The sequence below is a fragment of the Melitaea cinxia genome, chromosome 28 (genome assembly GCF_905220565.1).
Source record: "Melitaea cinxia chromosome 28, ilMelCinx1.1, whole genome shotgun sequence".
In the NCBI taxonomy this organism is placed as follows: Eukaryota; Metazoa; Arthropoda; class Insecta; order Lepidoptera; family Nymphalidae; genus Melitaea; species Melitaea cinxia.
Genome location: NC_059421.1, coordinates 8,343,696 through 8,368,612, shown reverse-complemented (window position 1 = coordinate 8,368,612; position 24,917 = coordinate 8,343,696). Strand labels below are relative to the sequence as shown.

General features: G+C 34.0%; 1 protein-coding gene across 1 annotated transcript in view; it reads right to left on the bottom strand.

Moving 5' to 3' along the window:
• Positions 1–21,383, bottom strand: part of LOC123667504 (phospholipid transfer protein C2CD2L) — a 74,622-nt gene extending 53,239 nt beyond the window's left edge. Inside the window, exons 1-2 of the mRNA XM_045601394.1 lie at positions 21,294–21,383; positions 11,379–12,286 (exon numbers count right to left, since the gene is read on the bottom strand). Of these exons, the coding sequence (XP_045457350.1) occupies positions 11,379–12,005 (627 nt within the window). The 5' untranslated portion in view covers positions 12,006–12,286; positions 21,294–21,383. The remainder of the gene's footprint in view (positions 1–11,378; positions 12,287–21,293) is intronic.
• Positions 21,384–24,917: the final 3,534 nt, after the last annotated feature.

Below are 24,917 nucleotides of genomic sequence, written 5' to 3'. Positions count from 1 at the left end.
TGCAATGCTTCTGGTGTTGCAGGCGTCTATGAGCTACGGTAATCGCTTACCATCAGGTGAGCCGTACGCTTGTTTGACGACCTAGATGCATATTTAAAAAAAAAGTAGAATGGTTTAGTTTTCTTAGATATAAATAAATAACTATTTTAACGATTTTCAATTTTAATTTTGATTTATTTTTAACATATTTTCGATACTCCTTTCTACTCCCACAATCTAAACCAACTTTAGTTGGAAAATTTCAGAAATCATATCGATAGAAGACAGCATATCGCAACGTTTGGCGGGTAGGCACTTTTGTAAATAAAATAACAACTTGAAATAAATCGATTGACATTATGAATTATAAATAATTGTACGTTTTTAACACAAATGCCATGACCTTGAACGCTACAAAGGTTTTGTAATCAATGACAATACGTTTACCACGAAATTATATGAAGATGCTCTGAACCGTGAAGTTACAGACAAGATGAATGAGAGCCTTGTTCGTTTGGTATTAGATCATTGTATTAAAGAATCGGTCAAGCGTAAGTCGGATATGTGGCCAAAGTTTTAAAAAAACGAAGCAGGATTTTTTGGGTATAAAATCGTTCAACAAAATAATCGTTTTGTTTTTATCTACCGAAATAATAATTAAATAAAGAAAAAACAAACAAAAATTAAATTTATATTAGGTTATTTATATTTAATATTTAGGTACCACCTACGTTTTTTTATTATTTAATCGCAACAGCACATTAAAATCGTCATTTTACAAATAAAAATTAGATGCGTTCTTCAATTAATTATTACTTTTTTTTTATTAATTATACTTAGTTTTTTTATACAATGATAGGCGTTTGACGTAATGATTGCGTTTGACCACTATTTCACCTGATGATAAGTGAAAATGCGGTCTAAGATGAGCACGCTTACCTAGAAGTGACCTATTCACTCGCGACTTAAAGATCCCCAGGTTATAGTTTTCCGGAAACACAGACGCTAGTAGAGAGTTCCATCCTTTGGCCGTACGGGGTATAGGGGGAATGTCAACCATATAAGGGTGGCGTAACGCCGATTCTGAATATAGATAAATAAACAAACGCTTCACACTGAACGGCACCCACTTTACTCCTGTGTCGGGGATCCGAAAACACACACACACACACACACATATATACAAACGCCCAGACAACGACAAACCTCTATATGGCCAATAGGTACAAACGTTTGTCATATGTGGAGATCGCGACCGCGACCACAAGCGCAACAGCCAGTGCTTCGAATCAGCAACAAACTTCGCAGATGTATTCGATACAGTTAACGTGCTATTAACTAATCATTAGATAGTATAAAACAAAGTTCGCTTCCAGTCTGTCTATCCCTATGTATGCTTAGATCTTTAAAACTACGTAAAGGATTTTGATGCGGGTTTTTTAAATAGAGTGATTCAAGAGGAAGGTTTATATGTATAATACATGCATAATATGGTAGAGAAACACTGATAATTTTAGAGGTTTCTAACGTAAATTTGTTGGTGATAGTATAAGCATTGCACCCGTGCAAAGCCGGGGCTGGGCGCTAGTTATCTATAAGATTAAATCCATTAAGACGTTAGTTTAGTAATCCTAATTACTCGACCAAGTTACTATTCTAATGCAAACAAGCAATAAGACGCAGCGAAGCGTGACTGATAAAAAGTTTACGAGACACGCTGCATTTGCAGTAGCTTTTTAACTGACTTCAAAAAAAGGAGGTCTTAATTCCACGGTATTTTTTTAAGTGTTTGTTTAGTGTCACTTTTTGAGTTATAGCTAATAATGCGTATTTACTTGACAATTTTTTTGTCGACCATCGACCATATAATACCACCACATAACTTCTTTTTGGGTGGACCAATTTTGATAATACTTACTTTTATTAATAGAAAGTTGGTCCTTGTCAGGTGGTCTCATTTTAATCTGATTGAGATCTGACAAGTACTTTTTGAATTATCTCTAATAACGCGTATTTACTTGACAATTTTTTCGTATACCTGCGTTGTATTACTGATCGATGTGTTTGAAGATGTGAAGTAGTTTTTTACGTTTGTGAGCAAACACATTATATTTAATTTAAATACAGACTCAAGGCCAGATACACCGGTTGACGAAAAAGTTTATCCTGCATATAAGTTACGAATAAACATTACAACTGGAGGTAGAAAAGGTCATTAGTACTTGTGTCGCCGCAATTAATAAACTATAATTATATTTAGATTCACAATTACTAATAATATATATTATAAGTAGAGTGGGATGCGATTGTATAAAAGAATAATATATCGTAAACATTTACATCTGCTGGATACCGGTATCAAATAGCGCTATCCACAAGCGGTGATACAGACCCTTAGTGAATTCTTCATTGGATAGGAAATAATTAAACACCTTGTGATATCATGTTCGCCTGGTACCCACAATGAGTCGTAAACTTTAAATGGGTGACACGATTATCGCTTTAGGCGTTATGACGCCCTGGTACATTCATTATGTAAATCAAATCGAATACTGATTAGTTTTCTTTAGAATATAGTGCGTACTCTTTATGAACGGTTAATTACAAAAATTAAACTGTTCTGTTATGAGTTAAATTATAATTAATGAAATTATTAAATTCTAAAAAAAAAAAAAAAAAACACAAAACGACATAATTATCTGCAGTAAATGTTGATTAAACCCGCTACCCGCGATTTCACACACGGTACTTTGAAGAAACAAATAGCCTTATAGCCTTTCTCAGTAAGTGAGCTATCCATCATAAAAATAATTTTTAATTCGCACCAGTTCCTGAGGTTAGCGTGCTTAAACAAACAAATAAACTTATCAGCTTTATAATATTGGTATATCTAGGATTTATACTCCAGTAAATATGTTTATAAGTTGTTGTGTAACGCTTCGCTTGTTATGTCGCCCTAGTAACCTGACGATACAAAAGTCTGACATATTTATGTGATAAGATAAAAAAGAATTTAAGTCGGAAGCTGATAGTAGGAGATCCGAACTGGAGACGATCTTTACGGGATGAAAATAATTTTATATGTACTTTAGTAAATTAGAAAAATAATAATTTGAATTTAAAAATACACCAACGAATTTAAAAAATAAATTGAATACCTACCGACAGTGTGAAGCCTGTAGTAAATGCAATCTTTGGGTTGTCTATTATTTTCCTGGCATATTTATTTTTCTAGTTACTTTCTGTCGCATGTTTAATAAATAAATCTTACCGCAAAATAAGCGCTGTTTCATTGCGAATACGATGACATAGGGTTGCCTGCGAAAAGTCTGGTTTGAATAGCGGTTGGCGAATACAAAAGAAAATAATTATATAATTTTTTATCCATTAAGCAGGTGGGTGAAGATCACATCTAGTTCGTATCTTAGACTATAAGAACATTCCTTGATAATAATAATAAATTGATCGATGTCATTTTGTCATCATAGACAAATAAAAAATAAACTCATAATTTTTATCCACTTCTAGTAGAATTAAATCTTGTGTTGAAAACTCACCCAAGCACAAACACTCAACTCCAAACACTTACCTATAAAAATAATCTTGTGTTGGTAGACTTATAAACACAACAAGCACAAAACGCCCAGACAACGACAAACACTTAAAAAGCCTTTACAAAAATTTGTAATAAACGGGAATCGATGCTGCGACTACTAGTACAATAGTCACTTGCTATGGTTATAGAACTTACCCCGACTTTATCTATACTAATAGTATAAAAAAGAAAAACTTAATTTTTTGTTTCTTTGTAATCGATAAACTCAAAAACAAGTAGAATGTAATGTTATCACTCAGTGACAAAAGGAAACAGCCAAAAGAATCCACGAATTGAAAGCAAGTATTTTATATACTTACCAACGTATATAGAATACTAGCTGACCCGGCGAACTTCGTATCGCCTAACAGTCGATTCTTTAATTTTATTATTTTTTTTTTTTAGAATTTTTCTCTCCGTAAGAACCATCCTCGTACTTCAAGGAATATTTTAAAAAAAGAATTAGCGAAATCGGTCCAACCGTTCTCGAGTTTTGCGCTTAGCAACACATTCAGCGACTCATTTTTATATTATAGAAGATATACATACATTGGTATACATTTTATACTCAATCAGCATGTTATAAACACATAACTGACTCAAGGTTAACCCCACGTTCGTTCGTACGCGCTAATCTCAAAATCTGCCGGTTTTATCAGCCAAATCTACTTGCTTTTAAAACAGGTTTATAAACCGACTTCAAAAAAGAGCAATTCTAAATTTAACTATTTTTTTACGTGTTTTACGTGTATCGATTTTGTTGATTCTTGTTTAACCGACTTCAAAAACGGAGGAGGTTACTCAATCGACCGTATATGTATTTTTTTTTATGTATGTTCGGAGACAATTTCGTCGTTTATGATGATTTATGATAATTCTTTTTTTGTTGGAAAGGAGATATCCCAAGTGTAGTACCATGATAAGGAAACCAGGATCTGATGATGGAATACCAGAGAAATCGAGGGAAAACCTTGAAAATCGTAGCGACAACTAATGCGTTTGTTAATTTTTTCGTCTACTTACGTTGTATTACTTGTCGATGTAGGTAATTGTTGTCGGTTTTTTCGTTTGCGAGCAAACACAATTATTTATTCGAAAACTAGTGCTTGTGACGTGTTGTTACATAGTTTATGTGAGATCTGTTTTGAGTTATCTATACGTGCCGATATAAATTGGGTTTTTTTTGGTTCAGTACAAACAATTATTTACTTTAATACATTATAAACACATACAAATTAAATATACAATGCCATAATATTGATCAAAAGTGTGTGAGACGACGGGTGTATTGCGTACTAGTTGTGACGCGCGGTTCCAGCCACGTTAATTAAAGGAAAAAACGTTTTAAAATAATATAACCGGTAATTATGTACTGTATAATTATTCGATTCGATCAAATACTCCTGAGATTAGTGTGTTTAAATGAACAAGAAAACTAACTTTTCAGCTTTATAATAGGGTCATTGCGCCTGTTCGCGTCCATCGACCAATTCGCGTCCATTTTACGGATCTCACTTTGAAAAGTCTCGAAATTAAGTATACTAAGACACCAATAAGTCGAAAAATAATTACCGGCTAATACCTCAATGTATAAGAGGCACGTACGCATAGACAAAAGTTCCGTGCGTCCAAACAATCCTGGGTAAAAAAAAATAGTTAGTGAGGGCTGTTCAACAAGAGAGTGCGAAGGCACGGAATAATGAGAAGAAAATAATGGGCAGCGGTTCGTTTGAAGGTGAGTCTTTTATTGTTTTATGTCTATTTTGGATACATAGCTATTTCTAGGCATTGGTTATGATAAAAGGAATTATAATAATTATGAATTTGCTTATTTTTTTTATAGTTAATAGTTAAAATAAGGTGGACGCGAACTGCTACACCGAATTTATAAAACTTCCACTTTGCGTCCGCGATGGACGCAAACTATACCTAAAGGGATTAATAAGAAAACTAAATCGCGTCCATTTTTTAAATTAACTCTATAAGTTTAATACATAAAACTAAAAGTTTAATACCTATTCTACTTTGAATGAAATAAGTAATTTCTTTCTTATTTTTTTTCTGTTTAAGATGAGTTCTTTGCAGATAAGAAAAAAGAAGGAAAAAAGAACATACACAAAGGAAGATTTAAGGGAAGATTTGCATGACATCCAAGAGAAGAAGAAATCGGTAAGACAAGTACCTATGCAAAAAATATGCTATTCCGATATTGGACAAAATCAGTGGGTGCAGACCAAGAGGGTACAAAACTTATCTACACAAATATATAAAATTGGAGTGTCTGTTTGTAATATTAAAGTAACACCTTTTTACTAAATGTATATTAATTTATACACGGTACATATACCAAAATAAGCAATCTCTTTACTGTATGATGCCCTAATAAGAAGTCAGCTTGAGTATAATGCGGTAGTATGGTCTCCACATGAAGTCAAATACAGTCTCATACTGGAACGTGTTCAAAATAAATTCACCAGGTTTCTTTACCATAGGCTTTATGGCGTATATCCCTTATATCCCTTGATGTATCCAACATTGTTTGTATTGGGCATGGTTGAATACAACAAGTTGGAGACTAGGAGAGAGCTGGCTCTGGCAACTTATATTTTAAAAGTATTCCGCGTTGTTGTCAATAATCCAGGGGTACTGCAGTGGATAGGTTTGAGCGTACCCGATAGGTATCATCTACAACGAAGACAGCGACCGAGCTTATTTGCAGTACCCCACGGCAGAACCGAGCTAGTGCGCAACGGTCCCCTTGCTCGTTCAGTCAGAACGCTAAACTTAGTGGCTGACACACTAGACCTTTTTTCTTGTTCGTGGAGTGAATTCGCAAAAGTTAATTTGTATATAATATGTTATGAGAAATGAATTTAATATTTTTATATTTATTATTGTTTTGTTTTTAGTATTATGTTCAAGTCAGCCAATTCTTTTTTAATTATAGTTTAACATTTTTTTCCTTTTGCTTTTTGTCTCCTTTACTATATCTAATGAATTGGGTTATGCCTGTAATTATTAGATGTAAGAAAATAAAATAAATAAATAAATAAAAACATTTTTTAGAATTTTTGTCTGTCTGTCTCTCTGTTTGCTCCGGCTAATCACTGAAACGACTGGATTGATTTTGACGTTACCATCTAGATAGCTAATGAAATAAGGAGTAAATTAGGCTACTTTTATTTTAGAAATTTATTTATTTTGTAATTCTACGAACAGAACAATATTTTTTTATTATAATTATAATTATAATTCCACGCGGATGAAGTCGCGAGCACAGCTAGTATCAAATAAAACCAAGTAACGAAGAAGAAAACAGCGGTATTATTAATATTTAATGCGAATGTGTGCACCTCGTATTTTGTTTCCATAATTATTATGGATCAAGGCTGATCTTTGTGGTGCTGTGTGCTTACGGCATCAAAGAATATAAACACCCCCTCTCTTCCCGTGGGTGTCGTAAGAAGCGACTAAGTTCCTCTACTACCTAGGAACTTAAAAAGCCGACCGATGGCGTGATATCCATCCAACTGCTGGCTTTGAAATACACAGGACGAAGACGGGCAGCAGCGTCTTCGGTACGACAATGCCAGGCCTACGGTCACCAACCCGTCTGCCCAGCGTGGTGACTATGGGCAAAACACAGGAGTGAACTTGTCGAGGCCTATGTCCAGTAGTCGACTGCGAAAGGCTGCTGTGATTGTAATTGCAGGCTGATCTTTAGCTTGCTTACATTCCTTTAAAATTCACAGAACAGATAATTGTTGAATTTTAAAGGTGGAATTACTATTTACTGATATATACATAGGTACCTAATTTGTTTTTTAATTTTAAGTTCTATCAATGTTTAGAAGAATAAATAGGTGTATTATTTTCTTTATAGTGATTTATTAATGTTAATATGTTGATTTTTAAATAACTGTAATTCTTCAATAAATAAATTATTAAAATCCAATGTCTCTTTACATTATCATAAAAATATCACCTCTTTATTCCTTTTCTAAGCTGGTGGACTAGAAGTGGTCCAGCGGGTGGACGCAAATTGGATTTTATGGACGCAAACTGGGTAAATCGCCTAATTCTGACGTTTGTATTTAAATAAAATAATAACAAGATGTTTCGAACAAAACTGAAAATTAATCTTTAAATAGACTATATAATGAACACAGTAAATAAATTTTTCATAGAAATTAGTGCGGGGACATTTTTATTTTCTTCTTCAAACTTGCCAACTGCACTAAGTGGACGCGAACAGGCGCAATGACCCTATTAGTACGTACCTATAGATATTAGGTATAATACATAAGAGTATGTAAGTATATAAATATTTGCCATATAACGTAATAGTCACTATTTAAGATACACATAACATGCTTGGTAAGTCGTCTTTCGTATTTGTTCTTTGTGTATATTTACTTAAGTATTGTATTTACAATCTTTTAGAATGACTGCATTATAAATAGATAGGTTTGTTTTCGTACACGTTAAGTTTATATGAAGATGGAGTTTAGACGCAGTCTGTATACAAATATTTGGAACAGAATGAAAAGGAGTTTACGAATTTATGTTTTGATTTAAGAGTTTTATTATTAAAATAATTAACGCTTGCTTTTATCTATTATGCACATATCTTTAACTATACCAATATTATTATTAATATATGCTGTGTGGCTACAGCATTATAGAATATAATCATCCCCTCTCTTCCCGTGGGTGTCGTAAGATTCGACTAAGGGATAACACAGTTCCACTACCACCTTGGAACTTATAAAGCCGACCGATGGCAGGATAACCATCGAACTGCTGGCTTTGAAATACACAGGCCGAAGACGGGCAGCAGCGTCTCGGTGCGACAAAGCCAGCCCTGCGGTCACTGACCCGCCTGCCCAGCGTGGTGACTATGGGCAACACACATGGATTCACGTCATTTTTGGCGCGAACTTGTGGAGGCCTATGTCCAGCAGTGGACTGTGATAGGATGAAGTGACGATGATGACTGGTTCGAATTGAAATATTACTTTTGCGCTGGTTAGCTCATTTACCGAAGAAAGCTATAGGCTTTCATCAAATTAACATGTGTGAAACCGCGAAGCACAGTTAGTGTTATGTAAACTGATAAAAGAATTTTATAAAATCAATTTTATCAAAATTCGGTAAGATAAAACAATGTTTACGCTGAAAAAAGTTTAGATAGATTAGAAGGAAGGTCTTGAAAAGAAGTTGATGGGATTGCACAATGTATTTTTTATACTCGTATATGACTAGAACTTCAGCACTTTGTCCTATGGAAAAAATATCATAGATCCCATAACTTTGTATGAGAATTTGGTCTGCATTTGTCCATGTTTTTGTGAGATTTATGAGATTATTTTCACAGGGATCTTTTACAGGCTAAGAGTAAGGTCGATAAACTAATAAATTTCTAACCTAATTTTAATACCATATTAATTATCTTCAAATGTTTACGTGAATTTCAGACATTAAATGAAACAGCTTTTTCGAGTTTTATCGCCTCCGATCAGTCCCCGTGACCATGGTTGCTGTAAAGTATCCGAAACGTCGGGTTTTTAAAAAACTTAATAAACCACGATAAAATCCGAAAATTATCAATTAAATATAAAACACATTTTCTTTAAAGAGTAACTGAGGAATTTTTTCTCCCCAGAATCTACATTCCGAATCGGTGGTAGCTTCACTTTTATTGATTAAAACTTATTTTATTTTCTTTTGTAAAACGACAATTCAAAAGTGCTTTTGAAGCCTACTGGAATAAAATAATTTTTGGTTTTATGGTCGCACTCCTATGGTCTGGGTGTTTGTACAGTCCTTGTGGGTCTCCCCACCGTGCCACGGAGAGCATGTTAAGCCGTTGGTCTCAGTTGTTATCATGTACACCTATAGCGACCGTTACTCGTAGTAGGGAATATATCCGCCAATCCGCATTGGAACAGCGTGGTGGATTAAGCTCTGATACTTCTCCTACATGGGGAAAGAGGCCTATGCCCAGTAGTGGGATATTACAGGCTGAAGCGACTCCTATGACATAAAATGACAATAAGTCGTAAAATATATTTCATACCACTATATAGGTGTGTAGGGTCAGATTTTATTAAATTTAAATTTTACGCGTTTGATAGTCCGCGAGACAGGAAAGTCTGTTGAGGTAGCTAATATAACCACATAAAGATAAAATACAACCATTATCTATATAAAATAGCCATAATAAATAAAACACGATTTACTCATTTAAACATAAATTCAAATTTATTATCCTTAACAAAGGTCAAAAGGTCAGTCAGTCAACAGTCACTAAATCTAAAGGTCAAGGTTTAGATAAAGAATATTTTTAACTAATATGGATATGCCTTTTTATGAAGGAACAAATTACATCAACTGAGGTAGGGCACAGCAGGAAATTTCCTGCTCAAAATATGGAGCAGCCCGACTGGGGTAGTACCTTACAGAAGATCACAGCTAAATAATACTGTTTTCAAGCAGGGTTGTGTTCATGTTGATGAGTAATGTGACCAGAGCTCCTAGGGAGAATTGGGTCCGAAAAGCGCTTGCAATGCTTCTGATGGCGCAGGCGTCTATAAGCTACATGCTTTGGGAAATAAAAAGTGGACAAATTTCATACTTAATTAGAATTTTTTTATATTTAAAAGAGGGGTTTTGGTTATTAATATTTGGACAAGGCTTTGAGGCAAATAAAATTTATTAATGTACAAGTAATCACGTGTGAAAACACGAGACACAGATATCTATCAATAAAATCAATTGTTATTAAAGGAAAATTAATATAATCAGCTTGCCAAAAGTTCAGCAACCCTGTCCTAAATGAAAATACCGAAAAAAAAAAACAGCTACACAAGCTGCCAAAATAACTCGAGACTTGCCCAAGCTTGTATCAATGTCAGAGAAGTTTGATAAGATTGGGCGGTATATTGAGTTGATTACAGATTATATATCTGTAATTTTTTGTAAGGTCTTTAAAAAGAGGTTTTATTACTTTTTGACAGGGTTTAAAGAGTTTACGACTATTTTATTTTTTTGAGTGTTTGAATATGGATTTTAAAAAAGGTTTTATTGAATTGGTTTATAAATGTGTATATATTAAGCGATTAATATTTTTGTATAGTTTTCCTTTTATAGAATATAATATAATATATAATTTCATACCTAACAAAATATTATGAGAAAAAAAATGATTCGTAAGCAATTAGAATAATAGTTCTTTTGACTGTTATTATAAATGATATATGGGTAGATCTAGAAATGAAGAATAAGCTAACATTTATCCTGTGATTTTAGTTCAGAGACGAGGAAAGCCACGAGACATAACTAGTACATTACATTTCAAAGAAACGGTAGTAATATTGAATGATGACAAATTTACAATCTTTTTAAGATTTTCTCAAAATGTTATACAATTGTTTTTATATAAATATTAAAAAATAAACATAAGTTCCGCTCTACATTACTCCATCCTACATCATCAAAACGTACTTGAACCAGATTTTTTTACGTACTACATTAGTCAGATGTCTTGTCGATCTTCTCAACTTTAGTAGGCCCTATTACAGTAGATTAAAGCTCAAAATCGCTTGACAATTAAAATCCATTGTGGGTAATAAACCCACGGAAACTATAAACACATTCAGTTATTTGAAACCAAAACAATTTAACATATGATTCACATTTTTTTAATATGAAAATAGGTCAAGAAATCAAATTAGGTTGGCAAATGCTTATTTGCTACCATTGTAATTAAAAAAAAAAAAATGGAAAAAAAAACTAAGCTCACCTCCTCGACGGACTTCTTCGAGAACTCGTTCATGGAGACAATCCATTGCTGCACAAGATCATTCACAATAACAAGATCATTATATAACCACGTCAATAATTCGTTAACCCACTGAACGCTCGGCGCGTCCGCGCCTGTGCAGGTTGGCACTATAATACTCTGGTGTTTCTTTAATGTCAGTTGTTCAGGACCGGGGGACATGCGGCCCAGTCTCTTTTTGTTGGTAGGAGGAGTGGCTGGCACGAAGCTGGTTGGTTTCGAAGGTTTGAAGGCACCAGTCTTCACTTTCGCGCTGGTGGCTAGAACGCTGTCAGCACTTGTGATAATTTCGTTCGCCGTTTTCTTTGCATCGTCACTCGGCTTGGTCTTTTCCGTTTTATCTTCTACGGACCTCGTGCTGAACCTGCCGTAAGCCCATTTTGCAATCCCGAGGATGACGATGGAGAACAGTATCCATATGAATATAAGCATCACGAGATTGTCCATGGCTGTGTCCATATAATCGAAACTGCATATGAGGTCGTCAACCGCTTCGGCTAAGTCAGCCATAGTTTTCCATGGTGTCTGCCACCATGCGGCGTGGGCTCCCGCCGCCTCACCCTTCTGTACTGACTCCGAGCCCAACATTTTTTCTCTATTTCTGAACGTACTATTTTCGGACGCAGCTTTCTGTCTTTTTCTTTCGCTATCTCTGTCTAACACGGTCAGAATTGCATATCTTCACTATGAACAATATTTACAAATCTTCTCTATTTATTAGGCAGGTAATATCGTATTATTGAACACATTCTAAGGTACGGATGAGTTTTTAATTGTATTGTTTCTTCGTTCGGTCGTATATTTCGTGATTTCAAGTTGTCTATCTCGTGTTGATCTCGAGTCTTTCACAGCATCTTCTTATCGAAACTCTGCAACAAATATACAAAAAGGTTAGTTTTGGATGTGATATTGTTTACAAATATACATTTATATAAAAAATATATTTCATTTTTTTAAAGATTGTTAAATATGACTGAGTGACCACAGTTAGATTTTGTAAATCGTAAAAATCTATTAAATTAAATTGTCAATAAAATGTATAATAGGGTTAAAGACTTAAGTTGGTTTGCGGGTTTTTTTTTCTAAATATCACTTAATAAAAAAGTTTGTATCCGAATTCCAAAAAAGGAGGAGGTCTTCAATTCAATTGTATTTTTTTAAATGTATGTTACCTCAGAACTTTTGACTGGGGGGACCGATTTTGATAAAAAAATTTAATCTTACGGTTATACGTCTCACGTAGGCCCATTTAAATTTTATCGACACCTTGATGACTTCTGTTTGATTAATCTTTGATAACTCGTATTTACTTGACTATTTTTTCGTCTACCTACGTTGTATTTGTTCGATGTAATTGAAGTCGGTTTTTTTCGTTTGCGAGCAAACACAATTATTGAATCACATCATTGAATCAATTATCAATTACTGAATTATTGAATCACACTATATATACCATATTAGTCGTGAGCAGGAATAAGCCCGTGACCGTTAGCATGATAGCTATATGACGAAAAAACATTAATTTGAAATAATTATTATGTAATTACTAATAAGATTGTGACCCAATTTATACAATAATTGAACAAATTACACGCTAAGAAGACAAACAATTCTCTTTAAAATCATCGTGATAAAGACAATCAAAAGTTGGCTATTGTGAAACGGGCCTCGCACTTGAATGGTTCCAAACAATAATCATTATTAATATTCAATAGTTTCATGATAGCAGTCGAGATACAGACAGGGGGAAGCATAAATTTTTACGTTGCTTTGTAAGAAACGGCAGATTTTTCAATACTTATATATACTATCCACTATGGTAGCAATCATGGTAATAACTAGGTAAGTATAAAAATATACGGTAACAACCCATACTCTGGGTGTAATATATAATTATTCTATAGATATATATATTATTATATTATAACTAGCTAACACACCAAACGTTGTTTTGCCATATATGTATATTGTTAACCCCCTAAATCCCCTCCCCCCTAACTTAGAGGTATGAAAATTAGATGTTGGCCGATTCTCAGACTTACCCGATATGCACAAAAAATTACATAAAAATCGGTTCAGCCGTTTTGGAGGAGTATTGTAACTAACATTGTGATACGAGAATTTTATATATAAGATGAATATGCATTTATATCAGCCGCTACCACCAGAGGACTGAGTGTATATATGTTGCAGTCAGAACTCTTAACCAGTCAAAAGTACTATTGACTAGCGAAATCAGTCAAAAGTACTTTTGACTGGACAAGTTGGTCAAAAGTGGTTTTGACTGAAAATTATTGGTTATTAATACTTTTGACTGCAAATTCGCGGTTAAGAATACTTTTGACTGACGCTCTCCGTCAAAAGTAGTTTTAACTGCAAAAAAGCGTCAGCCAAAAGCACTATTAACTCGAATGTGAATAAATTTAGTCTAATGATCCTGATAAACCATAATAAATTTATGCCCCCGATCTTCTTGCGACTGCATGTCAATCAGATCGACTTGGCAGCGGCTGTTCATTTCAGTGTGCAGGATCGGTTTCTAAATCTCACCCATCCTTTTCTTGTTTTTCTTCCTTTGGCATACTTCGCACATTGATAAATATACATTAATCATTTCTTTTGTAATATTAGCGTACTTTTTTGCCGTTTCATTCTTAAGTCTATCGCGACCACCATGCCCTATAGAAATATGAGCAGCATCATTAATGTCGTAGATTTCCTCAGCCGGCAAAAATATTTGACAGGTTCTGTGTTTGTAACTAATTTTTTTATACCACAAACTTCAATGTGTTAAAGCGTTGTAGTCTACTGTACTGTAATGGTGTTTCCTTTTCATTAAATTTCGCGTCTTCCACAACCATTGCAAACTTTTCAAATTTTTCTTTTGTCATCACATTGAAATGACTATCTTTTATATCTTCCATCGCTAAAATTCTTTGCAAAAAGCCTTCTTTCTTTTCGTAGTCACTCATTTTTGTTCTAATATCAGCACGTTCTCCACTAATAATGAGTAATATAAAAGTTTATATGTGCGTTTGTCGTTATTTTTATTGAACACCTTAAATTTTTAAGAGTTTTGACTGATAGAACCAGTCAAAACCACTTTTGACGGAATCATTTAGTCAAAAGTACTTTTAACCAGCTCCATTGGGCAAAAGTACTTTTAACTGTTATTTTAGTCAAAAGTATTACTGACTAAAGCAAACGGTCAAAAGTACTTCTGACTGATTTTGCTAGTCAATAGTGCTTTTGACTGGTTAAGAGTTTTGACTGCAACATATATACTAAACATATTTCTGTCCGTCTGTTGATTAAATTCCGGTTTTCCGACACGACGTAGGTGGTTATTTAATAAATTGGATTATTATACGATTCTGGAAAAAATATTACTCAAAATGTACAATATATTTAGTATATACATCAATGTTATATTAGGTAACTACATAGACCACCTTAACGTTAATTGGATATTTGAAATCCGTTGGTAATTGGCCTTGAGTGACGTCATCTGGGACCGAGTACCTACTGTCTAGACTAGACACAAGTCCGTAAATCGGTCTAGATAACCGCAGTACTACTTGTTTTGACGTTGCCTAAAAATTATTCATTCATTCATTACAGCCTAAACAGTCCACTGCTGGACACAGGCCTCCACAAGTTTACGCCAAAAATAACGTGAACTCATGTGTTTTGCCCATAGTCACCACGCTGGGCAGGCGGGTTGGTGACCGCAGGCCTAAAAATTATACTAACTTATAATAATAAAATGTGTATTGGCGATGTAGTAAGGTTATTTATAATTGATTAGTCACAGATATAATTATTAATGAATTAAAAAAGAAACGAAAATAATTATTAACATTGACTTATCTATACAAATAAATAAAATTGGAGTTTATGATTATTATATTAAAATCACCGCTTTTTACTAAATGCAAATTGATGTATACACGGTACATATAGCAAAATACCGCTTTTTATAATTTTTGTCTGTCTGTTTGTTCCGGCTAATTTCTGAAACGGCTGGACTGATTTGGCGGGACTTCACTGGAACATAGCTGATTTAATAAGGAGTAACTGAGGCGCTAGTTTTATTTCAGAAATTTATTTATTTTGTAACTCTGCGAGCTGATTAATATATTTGTTTTAAATTCCACGTGGACGAAGTCTCGAGCACAGCTAGTTAAGGAAATATAATTTTTATTTGTAAGATGATGATTCAAAGTGCCCTTGAAGCCCTTTTGAATAATTTAATTTTTGATTTTGAGTACCTACGCCCACTATACTACAGTGTTCAGGACCTCTTGTAGGTCAAAGACGATTCAGTCTCACGCTCAAACCACAAAATCTCACGATGTCATCTCTATTGTGTGTACGAGATTTAAAAAAAAAACATACAATTGAGTAGCCTTTTGTCAATCTGTGAGAAAATTGTTGAAAACGAAAAACACAACAGAAGAGTCAGTTGAAAAGAACTGACGCGACGTTAAATCAAAAAAAAAAAAAATATGTCAATTTCAGGGTTTTCCGCTTGATTATAATATAAAGCTTGACATATAAAAGTATGTAACAGATAAATTTAAACTGAGGAGGGGCACAGCTGAAAATTTCCTGCTTAAAATATTGAGCAGCCGACTGGTGAAGTACCTCGAGCTTACAGAAGATCACAACTTAATAACACTGTTTTTAAGCAGTGTTATTAAGTGTTCCTGTTGGTGAGTAAGGTGACCAGAGCTCCTGGTGGGAATTGGGGATAGGGTCGACAACGCGCTTGCAATGCTTCTGGTGTTACAGACGTCTTTAAGCTACGGTAATCGCTTACCATCAGATGAACCGTACGCTTGTTTGTCGACATAGTTATATAAATAAAAAAATTCCACCATAAATGGGATACCTAACATTAAATTAATTTTTCGATTCCAACAAGTAGTTAACAATTCATTTAATTACCAGCTTACTAAGTATTTAGCTGTTAATTTATAAAAATAGGTATATAAATATAATAATAAATTATATTATTAATTATGATTCTGTAGAGAAGAATCGGCAAGAAATTACGCTGTAAAAAAAAAAAAAAAAAAACTAAACTGTGGACAGTTACTCTTGAAATATTTTTTTTTTATCTAATCATGTAATTTTTGGAACGAAGTTCCTTATCGCGCTTACTATTATCCTAAAAGCGTCTATGGAACCCTTACGCCCTTTTTATTGTTATTTCGGTATAGGTACCTACTACTTACACAGTTGTAATGTTTCTTTATACCTAACAACGGACTGAACTATCGAGGAGGACTACGAGTGTATAAATAAATAAATATAATTATATTTAATAAAATAATAAAAAATAAAATTATAAAAATTGTTTTTTAGTTTATAAATATAATTATATTTATTTATTTACACTCGTAGTTCTATACATGGTTTGTAATTTATTATTATTAGTATGTCAATTCTGTAGACCTCAGTTCAAGGTCGTTATGTCAAAATGAGGTCATACAGCCGTCACCACGCGATGTCTATTGCCATGCGATGAGTCAATAATGTGTCCATTACAATATACATTGGCAGTTTTAATCGCTTTTGATAGGAATTACAAAATTTTGTATATTTTATTTAATATTATTTTATAAGCAATAAAATATACTATGTAGCTAGTTGTTAGGTGCAAGTTTTATTTAAATACTAATATTTAAAAAAATAAAGTTTTGATTTTTTTATTTGTTTGTAATAATTATGTAAAATTGAATACTCCAAAAACACTACTGATTTTAATTATTTTTTTTCACCTATATAGCTTAATAACTATAAATGACATAGGCTGTATTTTAACTTGAGAAAACGAAACAGCCAAAACTTTGAAATCTATGCAGATAGAGCTGCGAGAAAAAAGCTAATATTTGCATAATTACATTAATATTATAATTGCATATTTGTTGTTTGTTCTGTTAGTGTGTATTTGTTTTATAAGTAGTTAACTTAATGATTTTGTGAATACTCTTATCTCTGAATTTGTCGCTCATACTTAAAAAAATAAAAAAGATATTTTTGTCGCAAAACTTGTAATATATAGATGTAGTTGACTTGGCGAAGCTCGTACTGCAATATAATTTTTTTGTGAATAACCTTTTCTTTAACTTTTTTCCATTCTTTTTAACTTTTCTTTAAGATTAAGCAAGTTGGTGTAGTCGTTCGGAAGCTATACACGTCCATACATATCGGCGATTCATTTTTTGAAGTCATCATAATATATAATTATATTCGGTAGCTATACCTTACGACAAATTGTGATGAAACTGTAGAGATAAATATCAACACAAGTGAAACCAGGCTGGTCTAAGTTAATTGCATATAATCAAATATAATTTCTGTAGCAGCATAAAGCAATTACCATAATAACAGTTTCAAATGTCACACGACACAAACCAAAGCATCATATAAATAATAAATGTGTTTTCTAGCAAATGAAAATAAAAACCACTTGAATTTTATTACACAAGTAATATAAGGTATGTAGGCGAAAAGATAATCAACTAAATACGTATTAATAGGGACAACTCAGTGTACTTGCCATATTTCGATCAAATTTAACTACACGATAAGCACCAGCTTTTGATTAAAAAAAGAATCAGGTAAATCGGTTCAACCAGTAAAAAGTTATGAGGTAACAAACATAAAAAATACATTCGAATTGAGAATCTCCTCCTTGTTTTGAATTCATATAAAATTTTAAATCAGACTTTAAGGTAACAAAATACAGATTTCAAATTGTGTCAATTAAATTCACCTACATGTTAATAACTTCCATATTAAATATAGTGATTGAATTAACAATCAATTAAAATTTCTACTATGTATTTTCGCTTAATACCATCTCGTATTTGTGATGAAACAATAGAAGATGTCAGGGCCACGCCTAGTTTATCTACTTCTGTATGCGTTTTGAGTCAGCAATCTTTGTATGTATGTTTACGACCTTTGACATAGTAGAGATACGCTTTAACAGCTAGAGATAAAAATGCAACTAAGATAAGAATATTTTATATATTTATAACTGACTTGTCAACTGCTTTTTTTTAAATTTATATTACGTTATAACTTTTTACTGGTTGTGTTCAATTTGATGTTTTTTTTTTTTAATTTAATACTGGTATATATGGTAGATTTTTAATCTAAATAAGAATCAGAATATTAGTATAAAATAACAGAGCAAAAGAATTAAATTAAAATCGCACCAAATCAATAATACAAAACAATAATAAAACCACGCAACGAACCAGATAAGCTTAAAACATAATTAATATGCGAACCGATGGTAGCGCTCTTATCACAAGGATGTGGTTAGCAAAAACTCTATGTAACATCAACCAGTAATAATAATTTGTTTGTATAACTTATAGATGAACAATCATATAATCAATATTAAACTAGCTGTGTCTCGTGATTTCACTCGCGTAACATGTTATCTATAATGTCGGAATAAAGTTTATTATGTTTGTTAAAAATGTAGTACGGCAGTAAAGAATATAGCCACCTCCCTCTTCCCGTGTTTGTCGTATGAGGCGACTAAGGGATAACACAGTTCCACTACCACCTTGGAACTTAAAAAACCGACCGACGGCGGGATAACCATCCAACTGCTGGCTTTGAAATACACAGGCCAAAAAGGTGCAGCAGCATATTCGGTGCGACAAAGTCAGCCCTGCGGTTACCAACCCGCCTGCCCAGCTTGGTGACTATAGGCAACACACGTGAGTTCGCGCCACTTTTGGCGCGAACTTGTGACGGCCTATGTCCAGCAGGGGACTGCGATAGGCTGAAGTGATGAGGTCCTAATGACATATTCTACTTCCCGCTGTCAAAGTCTATTTGTATTATCGTCCGTCAAATAGCGTTTTCCACAACTGGTAAAGCAGGCCCTCAATCGCTATCAACACACGTAATATGTCTCGACCTTGCCCCAAGGTCGACAAGACTAAAACTTAAGTATCTTTATTAATAATGACATAAATATCGATTTATAAAAAAAAACTTTAGCCAAATTAATTTTAAATAATTTATTACTATCAGGTTTTTTAACATAATTATAAGTTTATATCCACAATTTATTTAACATAAATACCATATTAATTCTAAAATAATTTTGTTATATTTATACATACCTTATTTTAAGGTTTCGTTAACTATAATTTCTGGTACAACACAATACAAATATATTTTATTGTACACTAAGAGAGGAAATTTTTACATCGAAAAGAAAAACATAAACATACACAAAAGGCGGTCTTATCGCTAAAAGGCTGGTAAATCATATTATGCTTTTTTACATATGACAACTGATTTATTAATTTAATCACTTTATTAAAGACCAATACAAACTAGAGGGCGAACTTCATACCGCCATTTTCTTTTGTAAATATGTCAATTTATTTTCCAATTTTCTTTTGTATACAACCTGTCCTGAAAAGAACGCATAAAGAAACGAGTTGCTTTAGACCACACGACTGATGTAAAACTTTCTATCTTCACCTCGCCCGATCACACTTTTCGTAACGCTCTCGTCACGCATTCACCAGCTTCCACCCCAGGTCAAGCGTGCGTTAATAAGCTTTACTTCAGTAAACAGTTAGTGGCAATTTTAAGGTTATTTTAGTACGACAAATTAAAATTTCATTTATTTGTTTTTGTCACTATCACAAAACTACATTACCAAGTCACCGCTTTGGTTCATTTAAATAACAAAGTGTAATGAATACATACATCCATTTAAATAAATATACAAAGACTATAGATAAAACTACCTTTTCAAAGTCAATAACGTTTAGAAGTACCTATATGAACTGAGGTAGGGCGCGCAGCAGAAAATATCCTAATCAAAATCTGGGACGACCCGACCGAGAAAGTACCTCTTCCTCACAAGAGATCACAGCTAGTAACACTGCTCAGTTTTGTTTTCCTGTAGTAAGTACTATTTATATTTATATACCACCTGCCTATCTGAAAAGCCATATCCCTTTCATTATCAGGTTGTCTGGAAGAGATTGCTTTTTAGCAATAAGATCGCCTCGTTGTACAATTTGTTGTACGGCTTGTAATGTAAATTTTGTTCTTTATTTAAATGTGCAATAAAGTATATTATTATTATTATAAGTAAGGTGAGAACTCAAGCTCCAGAGCTCCTGGTAACGCGTTGTGGTGCATTTAGTGTTGCAGACGTCTATAAGCTACGGTAATCGCTTACCATCAGGTGAGTCGTACGCTTGTTTGCCGACCTTGTATAAAAATTGCTCGATATTGTTAACAGTAAATTAATGGCTGGTAATTAATTTGCCCTTGACGAATTGGTCAAATTGATGTGGAATTATAATCATGTTTTTTTACGGTGCAGCTAAATAGACAGTGTGATAACAACTAACATATAAAATTCTCGTGTCGCGGTGTTTGTAGTTAAACTCCTCCGAAACGGCTTGACAGATTCTCATGAAATTTTTTGTGCATATTGGGTAGGTCTGAGAATCGAATAACATCTATTTTTCATACCCCTAAGTTACAAAAGAGGGAGGAGGGGGGGATTAAGGGGGTTAATAATATATAAAGCAAAACAGCGTTTGCTGGGTCAGCTAGTATATATATATACTAGCCGTGCTCGCGACTTCGTCCAGGTGGAATTTAATAAACCTATGCCCAGCAGTGTGATGTTACAGGCTGAATCGATAAGCTACTACTGAATTAAGAATGATGATACTAAAAATAATTGGACTAAAACTCAACACTGCTTTAATATTCACTAAATAACATATACTTTTTACATCTATTAATGTTATTACGTTACGTACGTACGTTTTATGTAAAGGAAAATTCATAAACACTTAAACCTACCGTTTCAAATAAAACTTGAAAAATGTTCACATAATCAACAACCACTCAACACAGCACACACGGACAGACTGATCTGAATCTCGTATAGTTATTATTCCGTTTATTAATTGATGCTTGTTGTCTGACTCAACACGTAAAAATCTGACTAAGATTTTTGTTAGCAAGGGCAATAAATGAATCATATCATAATTTTGATTTTTTAATATCACTACGGTGGTAAACAAGCGTACAGGTACCTGATGGTAAGTGGATACCGTTGTCTATGGATCTGGCAATACCAGGAGACTATCCCCGACACTTCCCAGGAACTCTGGCTACCTTCCTCATCACAGGAACACAACACTGTCGGAAAGCAGTATTATTTATCTATGGTATTCTATAAGGTATCTCACTTCAGCCTATTGCAGTTCACTGCTGAATATAGGCCTCCACAAGTTCGCGCCAAAAATGGCGTGAACTCATGTGTTTTGCCCATAGTCACCACGCTAGGCAGGCGAGTTGGTGATCGCAGGGCTGGCTTTCTCGCACCGAAGACGCAGTAAGAAGACAGACAAAAACGAGAGAGAGAAGACAGACGAAGAGGCTGTAAGGTATGGGTAGGTATTATTATCCAGTCAGGCTGCTACAGATGTTCATATTTCATGACGGAAAATTGACATTTAAAGTAAAAATTTGTTGAAGCACCCAAATTTTTGAATTAGTATCATCATCATCATCATTTCAGCCTATCACAGTCCACTGCTGGACATAAGCCTCCACAAGTTCACGCCAAAAATAGCGTGAACTCATGTGTTTTGCCCATAGTCACCACGCTGGGCAGGCGGATTGGTATAGTGAGTACGTATAGCAACACGAGTTGAGGTAACCTAATTAAGCTACTGAGGCTGCTCCAGATTTAGAGTCATATTATGTCATAACCTCAATTATCGAAAGATATCTGTATCCCTCTCGTTTATTGTCACATTTATATGACCTGCCTCATTCATACGCGCATTTACAAAGTGATAATTTTGAACCAATTTTAATATATTAGATTTGATTCATCTTGTCACACGATGTCACACCATATTGACCCCTTAATATCTCATTAAATTTATGGGTAACCTCTAACTATATTGACTACCGGTATAGAATGAATAAAGGAATATGTGACAGGAATTTAATAAACGAAAAAACGAAGAATAAAGTTATAATACCAAGTTTTTGACTCCAAAAATTTTTTTTTATAGCAAACAACCCTCTTTTTTACAGTTGAATCATAAACGCTTCTTATATATGTAAAGTCTGTTTGAAAAATATTAATTTAAGATCATAATTAATTATTCGTTTTACAACAATCCAATTGCATATAATACAGTCAATTTAGATAATTATATACTCTTAAGGGCCGCTAGTGGGAAAGTTATGGGGTAGTTCTGATTTCTTTCATTCTATACGTATTTTGGGGTGTTGAATCCGAATCTGACGTTTACGGACAAAATTTCGTGACGCAACATTGAAAAAATCACAAAAAAGCAAAAAAACTGCTTCTTTTTCGGTTTTTTGCCTAAAACTCAAAAACTTTACTTACCCACGTATAAGAAATAATAATATTTTGACAATTTCAAAAACTTTATCGGAAATTTAACTGGCATAAAGTCCTCATAATTAATATACAATATATATACAATATTGGTCAATTCAGCCTGCAACAAATGTATGTAGGAGAAAGGAGGCTCCTTGGGATTAGGATCCACGCTGCTCCACTGCAGGTTGAGGATTTCTCCACTATAAGTAGGGATCAGGTTTATATGATAAAAAGCGGGATCGACAACTTAACGTTCTCTACGATGCAGTGTGGCGGGATCCACAAGGATAGACATCCAAACTGGAGAAACATATCCCGAAAATTTTTTTAGCCCAAGCGTTAATCGAACTCACAACCGTCGGTGTTCACCGACACGGGATATGATCCACTACACCAGAACTGTTGACACCAGAGAACTACTTAATATTACAAATAGTCGAAAATAACACAAAATGATGATTCACAATAAAAATTCTACATACATCGCTAAATTTTCCGTCCTTGCGTATCATGAATGAAATGATACAATGTGGGTTATATTTGTTTGTTTTAGCGATTAATCGAAAAAATTTCTCACGCTCGATAATTTTGTTTAAGGTTACGTTACATCACTTTTTATAAACTTTTTGTAACGTTACAAAGTGTGCTCTTCTTTTTTAGTGTGCTTCGTACAACATTTATGAGTAATGGTTGTTTTAATAACTCTTTTTATACGAACTGTAAACAAAATTACCGTAGCAAAAAACATCACAAACCCATTGCTGACCCTACCCCCAATTCTCCCCTGAAGCTCTGGTCATACTACTCATCAAAGAAACACAACGCAGCTTGAAAGCAGTATTATTTAGCTGTGATCTTCTGTAAGGTCGAGGTACTTCCCCAATCGGGCTGCTCTAGATTTGGAGCCGGATATTTCCTGTTGTACTCTAAGCTAGACTTAAATAATCGTAGTTTTCTGAATTTTCCAATTTTTTTTTTCATTTTGTTTTCGTAAGAACCTGTAACAACTACAACAACCGCCCTGGTCGAGAGGTGCGTGCGCCGTATAAGCGTCTAAAACATCGGCTGTTTGCGGGTTCGATTCCCGCTCGAGATAGATATTTGTATTTGTACAAACATGATTTCAGTTTGGATGTTTGTCTTCCCCACCGTGCCTCAGCGAGTACGTAGCCATCGGTCCCGATTGTTATCAAATACACCTGATAGCGATCGTTACTCATAGTAGGAAACATATCCACCAACCCACTGTGGAGCAGCATAATGGATTAAGCTCCGATCGTTCTCCTAAATGGAGAGAAGGCCTGTTATGGAAAGTTACAGACTGAATCGTGATCAAAAACCTTCTAAAAGTATCGATAGGTACATAAAGTTATATATTTAGCACAGATGTACACTACACTGTTTGCCTTGTCGAAAAACGCACGTCCTTGCCCACAGCTCGCGAGACGGATAAGAGCACTCGAGATAACACCAGCAAAGTTAATTATGTATCGATACTAAACATTATTTATTTCATATTTTACTGCAAACTTTAAAATTATTTGAAAGAACTAGAAATACGTTTATCAAATGTCGGTCGACTGGTGAGGTACTTCATCATTACAAATACTACAACAAACTAACTCTGAATTCAAGTAGTGTTGTGCTTCTGTGGTAATATGGGAGAGAGCTCTTAGGGTGGGTTGAGGGTAAGGTCGGCAACGCGCTTGCGAAGCTCCTGGTATTGTTAGCGTACATCGCCGGAGTGACTCATTTTTATACCCTTTTTTCCTCTGTCGGATCCTGAATGGTTGCATATATTGCAACTTTGGAAGAGCTTCAGTTGAATAAATCCTATGCAGAGGATTCTCCGGGGACGGTATGGGACTTAAAACGGAGTACCTAAGGTTTTTAAGCATGGACAACGCGCTTGCGATGCTTTTTGTGTTTTTTTTTTTTTAAGTCTTAAACTTTAGATTAAGTAACTGTAGACCTTTTGAAAGCTTTTAATGATAATAAATGTGAATTAATCTATAAATAAGGAAATTTTGTTATATTATGATTGTTATATTATGTTA